Source organism: Trichomycterus rosablanca, chromosome 17, assembly GCF_030014385.1.
Source record: "Trichomycterus rosablanca isolate fTriRos1 chromosome 17, fTriRos1.hap1, whole genome shotgun sequence".
Taxonomy (NCBI): Eukaryota; Metazoa; Chordata; class Actinopteri; order Siluriformes; family Trichomycteridae; genus Trichomycterus; species Trichomycterus rosablanca.
In genome coordinates, this window is record NC_086004.1 from 28,678,708 (window position 1) to 28,693,745 (window position 15,038).

General features: G+C 43.8%; 1 protein-coding gene across 1 annotated transcript in view; it reads right to left on the bottom strand.

Annotated features, from left to right (window-relative positions):
* Nucleotides 1-15,038, bottom strand: part of furina (furin (paired basic amino acid cleaving enzyme) a) — a 122,664-nt gene that overhangs the window by 95,204 nt on the left and 12,422 nt on the right. The window contains exon 2 of the mRNA XM_063013075.1: nucleotides 11,325-11,576. Within this exon, the coding sequence (XP_062869145.1) occupies nucleotides 11,325-11,501 (177 nt within the window). The 5' untranslated portion in view covers nucleotides 11,502-11,576. The remainder of the gene's footprint in view (nucleotides 1-11,324; nucleotides 11,577-15,038) is intronic.

Sequence of the window (15,038 nt, forward strand, 5' to 3'; positions counted from 1 at the left end):
GCATAATCGGCAGTGCCTGCAGGGAGGGATGGCCGGAATATGTGGGCGGGGTCTTTAAACGCTGGGTAAGGACCCTGACTGGCAGATATAGAGGCACCTGTGCAGAGCGCATGGGTGGAAAAGGGTTCCGTTAAAGGGCTGGGTGCGGGTCAGAGGAGGCGTGAGCAGCAGTATACCCTCCTCGACTGCAAAAATCGGGGATCCCCCAGCAGCGGAAGAGAGATTGACTACGCTAAAAGTCTGAAGTAGTTTGACAGGTTAAGATGACAAAGGACTAGGCAAGAAGTGGTCCTTATTTTGCGACCTCAGCCCTCAGATCAACCACATCTTCTGACCAGACATCAGGACAGCTCAGTTCATGGCTTGTATAAAAACTTTCTCTACACGAATTTCAGCCAAAAACTGTAAGAAAACCTCCGCACAGAAAGGTACATGACTCCCAGCGTCTATCAAAACCAGGTCACCGTGTGCTCTTTCAGTAAGAAAAAAGGGATTGAAGAGAAAATTAGAAAGCTCGAGCTTGTTCTCTAGTTCTGCTCTTCTAACCTTTCGTGCTATAAGCTGGGAGAAGGTCAGCATGATGATAAAGACGGTCGGTACAGCCTACGTCCAGCAGACACTTTTATCTAAAGTGAGTTACGATTCTGACCGAGTACAATTCAATCGATTTAGAGTTACGGGCCTCGCTCAGGGGCCCAACAGTGGATACTAGACAGTCGACAACCTTCTAACTACTAATCCAGTACCTTAACCGCCGAGCTTTTACTGTCTAATGTATCTTAAAATATCAGCTAGGCAATTGTAGCCTAGTGGTTAATGTACATGACTAGTAATCAGAAGGTTGCCACTGTTGGGCCCTTAAGCAAGGCCCTTAACCCTCAATTGCTCAGACTGTATACTGTCACAGTACTGTAAGTCGCTCTGGATAAAGGCGTCTGCTCAATGCCAAAAATGTAATGTTAATATAAGCCAATCAGGATGAGCTGGACCGACCGATCTACGTCTAGACGCTGGTCATTCAGATTGGAAGGTCAAGAACCAATCGAGTCAACTTTAACAGTTACGATAGTGAGAAAGAAGGACGAAGATCACACATTTTCTCCCAATTTATCGTAGTCAATTCGTTTTTCACTCGCTGGAGACTCCGGTCGTGTCCGAGGAGGGTATACTCGCCTGCCTCACGCCCCCTCCGACGCAGCGCAGTACACCGACCCCTTCTTATACGACCACACGTTCAGTGAATCCGTATTTGTGCTCGGACAGCCACACACTACCAGCCTTGGGCTACGAACCGAGGTCCTTACACAGCGTCGAAGACCCCGTCCACATTAGTCCGGTCTTTACCCTCTCCCGGGAGACTTAAATGGCCAATTTTGTCTGCTGCAGGCACTGCCAATTGTGCCTGGTAGCAGAGATGAGGTTCGAACTCGGAAGTTCAGAATCCCATTTTATGGCATGATCTGTATTATGTTTGATCTGCTTATTGTATTTTGTTTTATATTTTCATCTTTATTTTTATGCCTGCAAGGTTATAGGTTAAAACCGTTTGTTTGTTTATTAGGATTTTAACGTCATGTTTTACACTTTTGGTTACATTCCTGACAGGAACAGGTAGTTCCTCATTACACAAGATTCACAAGTTTAATATCAAACACAGTCATGGACAATTTTTTATCTCCAGCTCACCTCACTTGCACGTCTTTCGACTGTAGGAGGAAACCGGTGCACCCGGAGTAAACACATTCAGACACGGGGAGAACATGCAAACTCCACACAGAAAGGACCCGGACCGCCCCACCTGGGGATCGAACCCAGGACCTTCTCGCTGTGAGGAAACAGTGCTACCCACCATGCCGCCCGTATAACAAAAAAATGGACTGGTAGAAACGATGAAGCTCAAAGATTAGTTCAATACAACCACGTCAGAAATCAGCTGACCTTTTCTATAAAGGTCTCATGACTGACTCTACATCGTTCCCTGGATAATATAAGAACTCCACCGATCGAGCGATAAAAAAATCTAACCGAGAGACGAACGTACGAGGCTTTGTTCCAACAGTTCACAGACTTACTTTGAAGTCTTTATGTTTAAGGTGGAGCTTGGGAATGAATTCAACATCTGGAAAGATCAAAGCCTGTTGCAGAGATGACAGCGCCGAAATAAGTGGTTATTAAAACAATTAGTCACGTTTCCAATTAACTTTAAAGAACATCAGCGTGAGACGAACTGGCCTCATGCGGGTTTTCATAACCGGTAAGCGCATGTGGGGCGGACGTGAGCGAAACTACCGGCGTGGCGTGTACGGGAACAGAAAACAAACACAAGCGAGCACGAACCCTGACAAACATCGGGCTCTTTCACCACTCATCGTGAGCTCATCGTGTGTATTATATTTCATACCAGATTAGCGTATCGTTGTTTACTCGTGTGTTATAATGAGCAGTATCACAGTCTGACACGCACACGTCTGTATAAGACGCATTACTGTGGTGAAATCCTCTCCTGGGTAAATAACGTGTCCTAAAAACCCCGAGTGATCCGGCCTCCTATCCGCAGGAACGTCACCTGCCATGGCCTGGATTCTCAGCTGCACAAAATCAACACGTGCCTTTCTGGGACATGAAGTTCTTCTTTTTAGATCGTGTAGGAAATAGCTCTGCTACGAGAACGCATCGAAAAAGTACCGCACGGCGTATAAAGGGACGTTCTCGCGTACGCAAATTTAAATGTCAAGCGTTGAAAAAAGACACGTATTCCAGCGAGCGCAGACTCGGCTAATAATGATGTCGGGAAAATGTAAACAGAGAGGATATTATCGACCGCGGTTCATATGAAGACATTTTTAGATTTAAATGAGTTGATATTTTTGGATGGAACTGGAGGCCTGCAAAAATCCACATGAAACAGAGTTCGAACCTTTGAGCTTTCAGTGTTTGCTAGAACATTACAAGGTCCGTGTCCATCAAACAAAGAGAAAGCAGAGTAAACAGAGCGCATTGATGGGTAAAAGCTTTCATTTTGTTAGAAGAAAAGCTAACATCCACGGACCTGCCACGAGGTACAACATACATTTATATTTCATAACAGCATATCTGGAGAACTCGGTCAGCTGAGGTGTAGTTTTAAAGCTTTAAATCAATTCAGAAAAAATGTTTCCTCTGAAATATATCATCATGGATTGCAAACACTAACGGTCTACAAGCATCCACAGTTTTCTCCTCTATTCCGATCGATCACTTACTGCATTTTGTTGATGGTAGTACGTCATGTTTTCCACACTTTGGTTACATTCACGACAGGACAGGTAGTTACTGGTTACACTGGTTTACTGTCAAACACAGTCACGAACAATTTTCTATCTCCAGTTCACCTCACATGCACGTCTTTTGGACTGTGGGAGGAAAGCGAAGCACCCGGAGGAAACCCACACAGACACGGGGAGAACATGCAAACTCCGCACAGAAAGGACCCGGACCGCCCCAGGACCTTCTTGCTGTGAGGCGAGCCACCGTGCCACCCTGTCTACATTATGACCACGTTCCTAATATTGTGTTGGTCCCCCTTTTGCTGCCCCATACACAACAAACTGTGCTGCTCTGTGTATTCTGACACCTTTCTATCAGAACCAGCATGAACTTCTTCAGCAGTTTGAGCTACAGCAGCTCGTCTGTTGGATCGGCATCGATCAATGACCCTGTCGCCGGTTTACCACTGTTCCTTCCTTGGACCCCTTTTGATAGATACTGGCGACTGCAGACCGGGAACACCCCACAAGAGCTGCAGTTTTGGAGATGCTCTGACCCGGTCGTCTAGCCAACACAATTTGGCCCTCAGATCCTCACGCTCGCCCATTTTTCCTGCTTCTAACATCAACTTTGAGGATAAAATGTTCACTCACTGCCTGATATATCCCCCCCACTAACAGGTGCCGTGATGAAGAGATAATCAGTGTTATTCACTTCACCTGTCAGTGCTCATAATGTTATGCCTGGCAAATTATTAAGTACACATGTAATCTAGTCTCACCCATAGCTCCATCCAGACCCAGTAACACACCCTCACTTATAATCCCTCACTGTAATGTCAGGCACTTTTGGTTGAGCTCTTTTGGCTGTCCAAAGACTTCAGAAAACAGTTCAGATGAACCAGTATGAGAGCTAAATGTGCAGTAAAATAAAGCTGCCTGGTGCCTGGATGTTCTCCAGAGAAGCTCCAGCCCTCAGTACACCACGAGGAGCAATGGACTCCAGTATATTTAATATCCTTCACCGTAAATCTAATAACAACGCCGCTCATCAAATTTATTACAACACATCATTCAGCGAGTGCTTACCGAGTGCCTCACTTAACAACGGCCCGTCTGGCAGGACTCGGGTCTCTTAATGTTTTCTTTTTCATCAGGGAGATGATGGATTGGAGGTGGACGAGGAGCGCAAGGTTGCATTTTTTTTTGGTTCAACAGTTTATCAGACTCGCCTGATTCATTCTGTGGCCCAAACGAAAGGCGAACATGATTCAGCTGATGAAGAGAACGTCAAGCTTCCGTCTCAGTACATTCTGGTTCCGAGGGCTAACGGAGGGATAAAACGTGCAGCAGTGCATACGCTTAACGCTTAACGTTCGAAATAACTTGCTTCATTTGCATATTTTTTCTACCTTCCTAATTAGACAGTCTGTTTTTTTGGAGCGAGTGTTATTAATTGGGCACCACAGGTCTTGGGATGCTAATTGTGGATCATTTATCAGATAGATCCAGCACCGCTAGCTATTCGGCCACATTCAGCTTAATTAAACGACGAACTTTCCTGTGCTTTGAGGATTTTCTAATAATAAGCGGTTGAAGGACGGAATTTCACCTTGCTAGACAGACTCGAATTTTGCGATTTCAAATATGAAACTACGTTTTGATTCAGGGTCATTTACTTTAAATCTACATCCAATTTCATGGATAGTCCTCGTTCCTTAAGTAAAGCAGCATCGAGCAATCAGGCAGAAGGATTTCTGGTTGAGACCCGGACGAGCACGCTCGTGATGTTAAGCTCGTACTGAAGCTTACTAAAATCATACGAGCTAATGAGACTGAAAAACACGGGCCGGCCAACATAAGCACGGATTTCACTCTCGCGCACAATCGCAGGCTTGTAGCTTAATGAAGTGGAAAAAAACAAGCTTGCTGGTTTATACGGCGCATCAGAAATGCACTGAACTCCAGAAACGTAAGCTGCAGACACATCAGAAGACGAGGCATCAATTACAACAGCACCGTGCTATCAGAAGTGTCCAAAACACTCATCATGAAATAACAGCTTCGGATCGCGTCTACCTCAGCGGCCAAGTCACAAAATACCAGCGTATATTTATTAAGAAGGCTTTGTGCACGCTGGTCTAAAGGGCAGCAGAATAAAAACAAGCAATATTATTCATATTAATTTGATTTGTTCATACCAATAAAACTCACTGAATGGAATCGAAATTAATAAACACTTTAAATTAAAACATGACGGCACAGGAAAGTGCTTCCACTGACCGACTAAAATTTACATCTATGGCATTTAGCAGACGCCGTTATCCACAGTGACTTACATTTACACTGATCAGCCATAACATTAAAACCACCTCCTTGTTTCTACACTCACTGTCCATTTTATCAGCTCCACTTACCATTTCATGCTGTTCTGTAATGGTCAGGAGCAGGTATTATTCAGGTGGTGGATCATTCTCAGCACTGCAGTGACACTGACATGGTGGTGGTGTGTTAGTGTGTGTTGTGCTGGTATGAGTGGATCAGACACAGCAGCGCTGCTGGAGATTTTAAACACCGTGTCCACTCACTGTCCACTCTATTAGACGCTCCTACCTAGTTGGTCCACCTTGTAGATCTAAAGTCAGAGACGATCGCTCATCTATCGCTGCTGTTTGAGTCGGTCATCTTCTAGACCTTCATCAGTGGTCACAGGACGCTGCCCACGGGGCGCTGTTGGCTGGATATTTTTGGTTGGTGGACTATTCTCAGTCCAGCAGTGACAGTGAGGTGTTTAAAAACTCCAGCAGCGCTGCTGTGTCTGATCCACTCATACCAGCACAACACACCACCGCCATGTCAGTGTCACTGCAGTGCAGAGAATCATCCACCACCTAAATAATACCTGCTCTGTGGTGGTCCTGACCACTGAAGAACAGCATGAAAAAGGGTAACAAAGCATGCAGAGAAACAGAAGGACTACAGTCAGTAATTGTAGAGCTACAAAGTGCTTCTATATGGTAAGTGGAGCTGATAAAATGGACAGTGAGTGTAGAAACAAGGAGGTGGTTTTAATGTTATGGCTGATCGGTGTATGTCTAAACTGTAGAAACCAAGCTAGTTTGCACTCAAAAGATCTCAACTCTAGATCTCAGCTCTGCTATCAGCCGTCCGAGCGCCTGCACAGACACACAATACGTGGACGCCAGACTGAAAAGTTACTCTACCAGCCCGGTGCTTTAAAACCAGTTATTTTGCCTTCTTGCCTCCGGCGTGAGGAGCGAGGTGCTCGTTACCATCAATTACTAACTGCCTTAAATTCAGGACCGACAAGACGCGAGGACAAAACCATTCATCACTGGGTTGTACTGTACCATCTGCTTACTCCGCCACACTACTGCGCGCGTAATAAAGAGGAGGGAAGGTGAAGGAACGTTTATATCGATAAATAATTTAATACACAACCTGCGCCTGTCTGCACAACAGATCATTTTCCATCGCTCATCATTAATGTATCGGAACAGCAAAGAGGCAGAACCAGAGAACCGACAGTCTTGGTGTTACTGTACGGCCTGACGGTACGACTCAAATACCTTCAGATGAACACTCTTGTGTTGGAATTGTAACCTGTAATGAGAATTTCAAAAGTATCTGGACACCTAGATACTGCTACAGAGATAAGCTATTGTGACTGGAAATTTTATATTTTATTAGTTATTTGCATTAATCTCATAAGTTTTTGCTTTCTTAGGGGTAAAAGAGACTTTTGAAGGTTTCAGAATTCCAAAGACTGACCTTGATACACACCCACAGCTGTGTTCCTAACAAACTGACCATTCTTCTAAAATGATAAACAAGTTTGATGTGGAAAGTTGACCTTGAGCTGGGTTGCTGAGCAGAGTTAGCCTGAAGGGGCAGTAAAGCGGGGTATAAACACTGCGATAGGGCAGACAGTAGTCGCCCTTTCTCTTCTGTAAAGCCGTGTGAGTGTTTGCATTGAGATTGGCCCTCAGCTGAGTAATAAATTGATTATTTGCTTTTATCATTATCCTGGTTGTCTGTGTCAATCTTTAAGGGTTATTTTGAATTCCCACAACACTATACATTTACATTTTCAGCATTTAGCAGACGACTTTATGCAAAGTTTGTTTGTTTATTAGGATTTTAACGTCATGTTTTGCACTTTGGTAACATTCATGACAGGAACGGTAGTTACTCATTACACAGGATTCATCAGCTCACAAGTTTAATATCAAACACAGTCCTGGACAATTTAATGTCTCCAATTTACTTCACTTGCATGTCTTTGGACTGTGGGAGGAAACCAGAGCACCCGGAGTAAACCCACACGGACACGGAGAGAACATGCAAACTCCACACAGAAAGGACCCGGACCTCCCTATCTGGTGATCGAACCCAGGACCCTCTTGCTCTTTATCCAAAACGACTCACAGTTGTGACAGTATACGGTCAAAGCAACTAATGCTCAAGGGCCCAACGAGCGGTGGTGAGGCTTGAACCAGCAACCTTCTGATTACTGGACCAGTACCTTAACCACTAGGCTATAACTGCCCTACAAAGCTATAACAGCCAGTTTTCTGAAAAGACTTCTTACAAGACTCTGAATTATGTCCGAGTATGGGAATTTGTGCCCACATAGTCAGTCGCTGACAGCATTTGTACGGCTGGGCACTGATGTTGATGTTCCGGTTCATTCCAGGGCTGTTGAGTAGACAGACAGACAGACAGACAGACAGGATAGATAGACAGACAGACAGACAGACAGACAGACAGGATAGACAGACAGACAGACAGACAGACAGACAGACAGACAGACTAGATAGATAGATAGATAGATAGATAGATAGATAGATAGATAGATAGATAGATAGATAGATAGATAGATAGATAGATAGGCAGGCAGGCAGGCAGGCAGGCAGGCAGACAGACAGACAGACAGATAGAGACAGACAGGATAGATAGATAGATAGATAGACAGACAGGATAGATAGATAGACAGACAGACAGACAGACAGACAGACAGACAGGATAGATAGATAGATAGATAGATAGATAGATAGATAGATAGATAGATAGATAGATAGATAGATAGATAGATAGATAGATAGATAGATTAGATAGATTAGATAGATAGATAGATAGATAGACAGACAGGATAGATAGATAGATAGATAGATAGATAGATAGATAGATAGATAGATAGATAGATAGATAGATAGATAGATAGATAGATAGATAGACAGGATAGATAGACACAGACAGACAGACAGGATAGATAGATAGATAGAGAGAGAGAGAGAGAGAGAGAGAGAGAGAGAGAGAGAGAGAGAGAGACAGGATAGATAGATAGATAGATAGATAGATAGATAGATAGATAGATAGATAGATAGACAGACAGACAGACAGACAGACAGACAGACAGACAGATACTTTATTGATCCTGAAGGAAATTAAAGAAAAGAAAATTAAAAAATTAAAGAAAGGGCCTTCCCTAAACTATATATAATTCCTTTATATACCTGATTCATTACACCTATTAGCAACTGTTGTAACTAAAACACATAAATTCAGTAATTAGAGGGGGTGTCCTAATACTTTTGTCTATATAGTGCATGATCAACTCATTCAAACGGTCAGTCAGAAGGATCTTTAAAGCATTTTGAGCATAACGTTGCTTAAAAGATTGCTCAAACCATACAGCCTGGTCCCATAATGCAACAGTCTAAAGTTTAAAGTCCAGTGATTCTGTACCTGGTAGAGAGCTTAATCACCTAAGCAAACACACTGTTCAAACAATAAAGACAGGAGAACATCCAAACACTTGGGTAAGCAGGGATACAGGAGGTGTCCCAATCACACCGCTGAATCACGCGTGGCCAAACAGCAACGATGGAGCAATTCGTTGTTCTGACCCGTCTAATAACACAGCCTTTCTCAACCGGGGAGCCGCCCGGCTTCTTCAGGCGTGGCAACAAAAACACTCTGAAGTTATTGGCATAATATTTATGTATTATTAGGATTTCAACGTTTACATTCACGACAGGACAGTTAGTTACTGCTTACACAAGATTCATCAGTTCACACACAGTCATGGATCATTTAGTGTCTCCAATTCACCTCACCTGCACGCCTTTGTACTGTGGGAGGAAACCCACACAGACACGGGGAGAACATGCAAACTCCACACAGAAAGGACCCAAACCGCTCAACCTGGGGATCGAACCCAGGACCTTCTTGCTGTGAGGCGACAGTGCTACTCACCGAGCCACCGTGCCGCCCTACTGGCATAATAAAATAAATAAAAATTCTACTCATCAATATAATAGTTGCACAATTTATAATAAAAAAAAAACGTGGTGCTAACAGGTTAGACCGCTGCGCCACCCGAGCGACTGGCAGATCGACAGTGCCGGCAGCAGACACGTCTCTGCTAGGGCGGGATGACCGGACTATGTGGGTGGGGTCTTACAACGCTGTGTAAGAACCCCGATTGGCAGATAGAGGTGCCTGTGCAGAAGTGTATAGGTGAAAAAGGGTTCCGCTAAGGGCTGTGCGTGGGTCGGAGGAGGCGTGAGCAGCAGTATACCCACCTCGACTGCAATCAGGGATCCACCAGCAGCGGAAGACAAACTGACTACGATAAATTAGGAGAAAATGCATACACGTTAAATCAGAATAAAAGCTGATATCTGGCTTATTAGTGTGATTGCAGAATGCAGAACTATTGTTATTCGTTTTTTCGTTTTCAATATATTATTACCATTCCGCCCGTTTTTTGTCTCCCTTTCTTCGTCCGCAATTTTCGAGATATCGACCCCATTCCAGTGCCAAATCGTCCGGCCCATACGGGAATGGACTGCTTGTATACAGCTTTCGGATCGAACCAACACTGTGCCCACAGTGCCAGTTTTAAGGTGCCCGTTTTTCCCCATTGACTCCCATTCATTTTGAAAAAAATTTCGAGCTATCAACGCCGTTCCAACCCTTGATCGACCGGGGTCATTAATTAGCGCCCAAATCCAAAAAATCATCCGGATACGCCCATCCGTGTGGCATTTATGCCCGTTTTCGCCCGAATTTTTGGACAAAAATCTTGACACCTTTGGCTTTCCATAGAACGTCAACGTGATGACGTAGGCGGCATCTTCAGGCCGTTCTGAGAGCAGAAAATGGCGGCCGACAAAAAATCTGACTTATTTTGGTCTGTAACTAAAGTATTAGTGATTTTTAAGGTGAAAACGCTGCACAGAATGAAATTATAGTGCAGTTACACTTAGCAGTGAGCGTCATATCGTTCGCGTTGCAACAGAAACAAAGATATTTATATCCGTTAGCTTCAAGGCTAACGGATGCATTAAAATCAATGGCGATGGCTAAATGCTAAAATAGGTACCGAAGTGTGAGCACTGTGTGAGTGCACTATGCCTGAAAGCTGTAAATGAGACACAGCCGATCATAGATTGCGCAATACCATGGCCCCTACAGTGATAATCACATATAAATGAATGAGCACTGATTTGTAAGCAGTAGAAACGTGCAGAAATGCATTTTTTTACAGGTTTGGCGTTTCAAACACACCCAGAGTGAACTTGTGCTCACACCACAGCTTGTGCACAGATACAGTGGCCTGTCTGGGAGAAAGTATTCACACCCCACGCACCGCACCACTTCTAAACACATGCGCACCCCCGACCTGCGCACGCCCGCCGACCGGCACACGGCAATCACACTCGCATTTTCTCCGGAAATGCACTCTCTAGTTAATATTAGTGGTTTTAATCAAACTGAGACAAAACAAGAACTACAGTGTCGTACAATCTGTGTATCGTTACACCCACAGCTCAAGGAAATCCATGTAAAAACAATCCTGATCAAATATCAAAAACAACACACAACACAGACGCGCTGCCATAGTGACGGTGATCAAGGTGTAAGTGCAAGACAGCAGAGATGACAGGATTCCTTTCATCTCACCAGACGAGTTAAGCAGGAAAAAAACATCAGCGCTTCAGAAATAACACGCCACGGTAATAACACGCCACGAAAACCGCGCCTACTCACCTTGCCGAGGTTAACGAAGTTGTGTTTTTGGGCTATGCGGTCGGCTTCCTCCTCTCCTCCGCCGACGTGGACGGCCCACGAGTTGGTGTACACATTCTGGCCTTGGGACGGCGCCGGCTTGGAGGTCAGGAGGGTCAGCAGCTTGACGAGCAGCAAGGAGGCCAGACGCAGCTCCATCAGAGAGAGTGGAGGTCAGAAAACAAAACCTCAGGCCCTGTCTTCCCTCAGAAGCTGCAGATTTCTTCCAAACACCTGAGAGAGGAAAGATGGAAGCAAGTGAGATGAAGTTACCCGGACAAAGTTCACCCATGAGGCCTGATCGGGGACCCCAGTAAAAAAAAAAAAAAAAAAAAAGCATGATCTTAAGCTCAAAGCGCCTTCCAATTATCTAATCCTCTGATCCGTCTGTGTACTATAGGGGCTAGAGCTTTTAGCTACTCTGCCCAACATTTCTTCCTCCTGACATTCCCCCCATTGATTCTTTCCCTAGCTTCAAAACACACCTTAAAAGGTACTTCTTTAAACTTACCTACCCTTAATCTGTGTATTTTATTATGTACTGATGGTTAAACTATAAGTACTGTAAGGTGTCCTTGAGTGTTTTAAAAGGCGCCCATATATAAAATGTATTATTATTATTATTATTATTATTACTACTAACGTATAAATAGACTCCGGGCACAATCCATGAGGTTACCGTTAACGGCTGCATAGTAAACATCATACAGTGCGATTTTGGGTGGGTTTTGGTTTGTCAGTCCTGGATGATGTAAAGTCACTCTGAGACGTCTATTGCAAAAAACGCTATGCATATAAACTCTACTTAACAAACTAAAGAAAACAGAAAGATGCTGGCCACGCTTACTGTCAGGTGACCAAATACACAAGTGTGTTTGTCTGAAGATACTAGTTGTACAGGGCGTACAGTAACACTAAGGCTGTCGGTTCTCTGGTTCTACACTTTTTTCATGCCATGTTTAACATGTATGTGTCATTTTATGGCAAGACAGGTATTATTTCTGTCTGCTTATCTTATCCTTATAATTTTGGCTATTTTACATTTTCATTTTTATGGCTACAAGGTAGGTTAAGACTGTTCTTGTGTTGTCTTGTGTAGGAGTTTCATTTATGGTTCCAGGTATGTGTTCCTGTTGTCTTTTCTTGGTGTATTTGGAGCATAACTGGATCATTTTTAGTGTAATCATGTATGAGATGTTATGGTGGCAGCATTTAAAAACACCAGCACTGAAAACAATGAGATACTAAATAATTCCAGATCATTTATTTGCCATTGTGTGCTTCTGGTTAGCTTCTACCAGCTAGTTTGCATTTATTCTTACAGCAAATCATCGATAGGTTGCATATTCGAAAAGTAAACTCTGATATTTATATACTTGTTCACTGGTTGACTAACTTGAGGTGAATAAGTTGTTAAAGTAAATGTTTTCTGGCACCTCAGTACAAAAGAGAAGCTTTTATTGTGAAAAACTACTGATGGAGTTGGTTTTTTTCTTTGACCCTGTGCGGACGACTGGGGGGGGCGTTTATTATGTGAGAACGCTGTACTAGAAGTGTGCGGGCTGTAATAAAGTTGTGGAATAATTTTAATTGTTAGTCTTTTGTCGAGTAACAATCACTTCATCCTAAGCAATCAACACCCGAGACGGGATGCAATCCCAGCAACAGGGGTTTAAGACCAAGCTTAAGTCATAATACTCTGGCAAAACAGGAGGCAACAGAAGTCGTGTCAGTTACAAAATGACCAGGCTGAAATACTAGCAGCCCAGAGCAGCCTAAAACCAGTCAAGTCCAGTATGATCTACTACACACAGACCAGTGGAGCTTCACTTCAACTGGAACACAAACTGCTCACAGGCTTGATTGAACTGGATCAATTTAACTGAGATCTTAGCCTTAGCATCCTAGGGTATGAATATCAGAATCAGAATATCTTTATTGTCATTATACCGGGTATAACGAAATTAAGGTGCAATACTGTACAGTGTTGAAAACAATCATTACCAAAATTTGCATTCACAAAAATTACAGAATTTACAATAATAACAAAAACACACAAATAAACATTCGGTCAGTAACAAGCTGGAGGAAATTGCACATTGCCCTTTTGTAAACATTGCCCCTGAAATTGCAGTCCCATGTGTTTAGTGAAAATACCTTATATAGAGGTATTTAGAGTTCCGTACTGCTGTGGGGTAAAAGCTATTTTTAAGCTGGTTTGTCCTTGTTTTGATAGTTCTATACCGTCTGCCTTAGTTTACTAAGAAGAAGACGTGTTGTTGACATGCCAGAAACGTTTTGGAGGTAAGAATGGAGTTTGTATCGCACACAGATCTTACACCGTGTGTACAGTGACATTTTCTTGATTTGCCAGATGCCACAGCAAACAAAAAGAGCTTCATTCTTTCTCTCGGCATGTTAAACCACTGAACACACACGATCAGTCCAAACTAAATAGTCCAGGAATAGAAAAGGTTGATCATAAAAAACCATTTCAGCAGGAAGCAACTGAAACTGAAAACTCTATTCGCGAGATTGAAAGGATGCTTCACACTTCGCCAAAACACGGTCCCGGGGGAGCACAGGGCTCAAACGCGCTAACACCACGGCGGAGCGTTCAGACTCGTTAGTCTGAATCTCGGCAGAGCCACACAAACACGACCGGCCTGCTCCTGCGATATGCAATCTCCAGGAGTGATACAGGCACCCGCATGAATTTAGCCTGGCTCTACATTAAAGATACGGATCTGTGCGAGAACCCGACACCGGCAGGTGAAAAGATGTGGCCGCAGATTTGACATGTGTGGTTATCAGGCGCTTCTTGATCAGATAGAGGGATTACAGTCAGAAACTGGAAATGACTAGATTCGAAGATAAAGAGGGAGAATTTAAATCTAGTTATATGACATACGTCCGCAAATTTTTTTCGACTTCAATTGTCTTACATCAGCCGTCCCTTTCACAGAATGTTACTTCAAACAGGTTTATCTGGGAGTTTACCAGCAGCTCTATTTATCGCTTCCCATAAAAACATTCCAGAGTCAAAACATCGTCAATCGACACGGCAACCAGGTCTCCTCCTCCTGCATCATAAATCTCACACAGAACCCAGTCACACAAACATGATAAAGAGACACAAGTACACCAACCACCTCCTCGTTTCTACACTCACTGTCCACTTCATCAGCTCCACTTACCATATAGAAGCACTTTGTACTTCTACAATTACTGACTGTAGTCCATCTGTTTCTCTGCATGCTTTGTTACCCCCCTTTCATGCTGTTCTTCAATGGTCAGGACCCCCACAGGACCACCACAGAGCAGATATTATTTAGGTGGTGGATCATTCTCAGCACTGCACTGACACTGACATGGTGCTGGTGTGTTAGTGTGTGTTGTGCTGGTATGAGTGGATCAGACACAGCAGCGCTGCTGGAGTTTTTAAACACCTCACTGTCACTGCTGGACTGAGAATTGTCCACCAACCAAAAATATCCAGCCAACAGCGCCCCGTGGGCAGCGTCCTGTGACCACTGATGACGGTCTAGAAGATGACCGACTCAAACAGCAGCGATAGACGAGCGATCGTCTCTGACTTTACATCTACAAGGTGGACCGACCAGGTAGGAGTGTCTAACAGAGTGGACAGTGAGTGGACACGGTGTTTAAAAACTCCAGCAGCACAACACACACTAA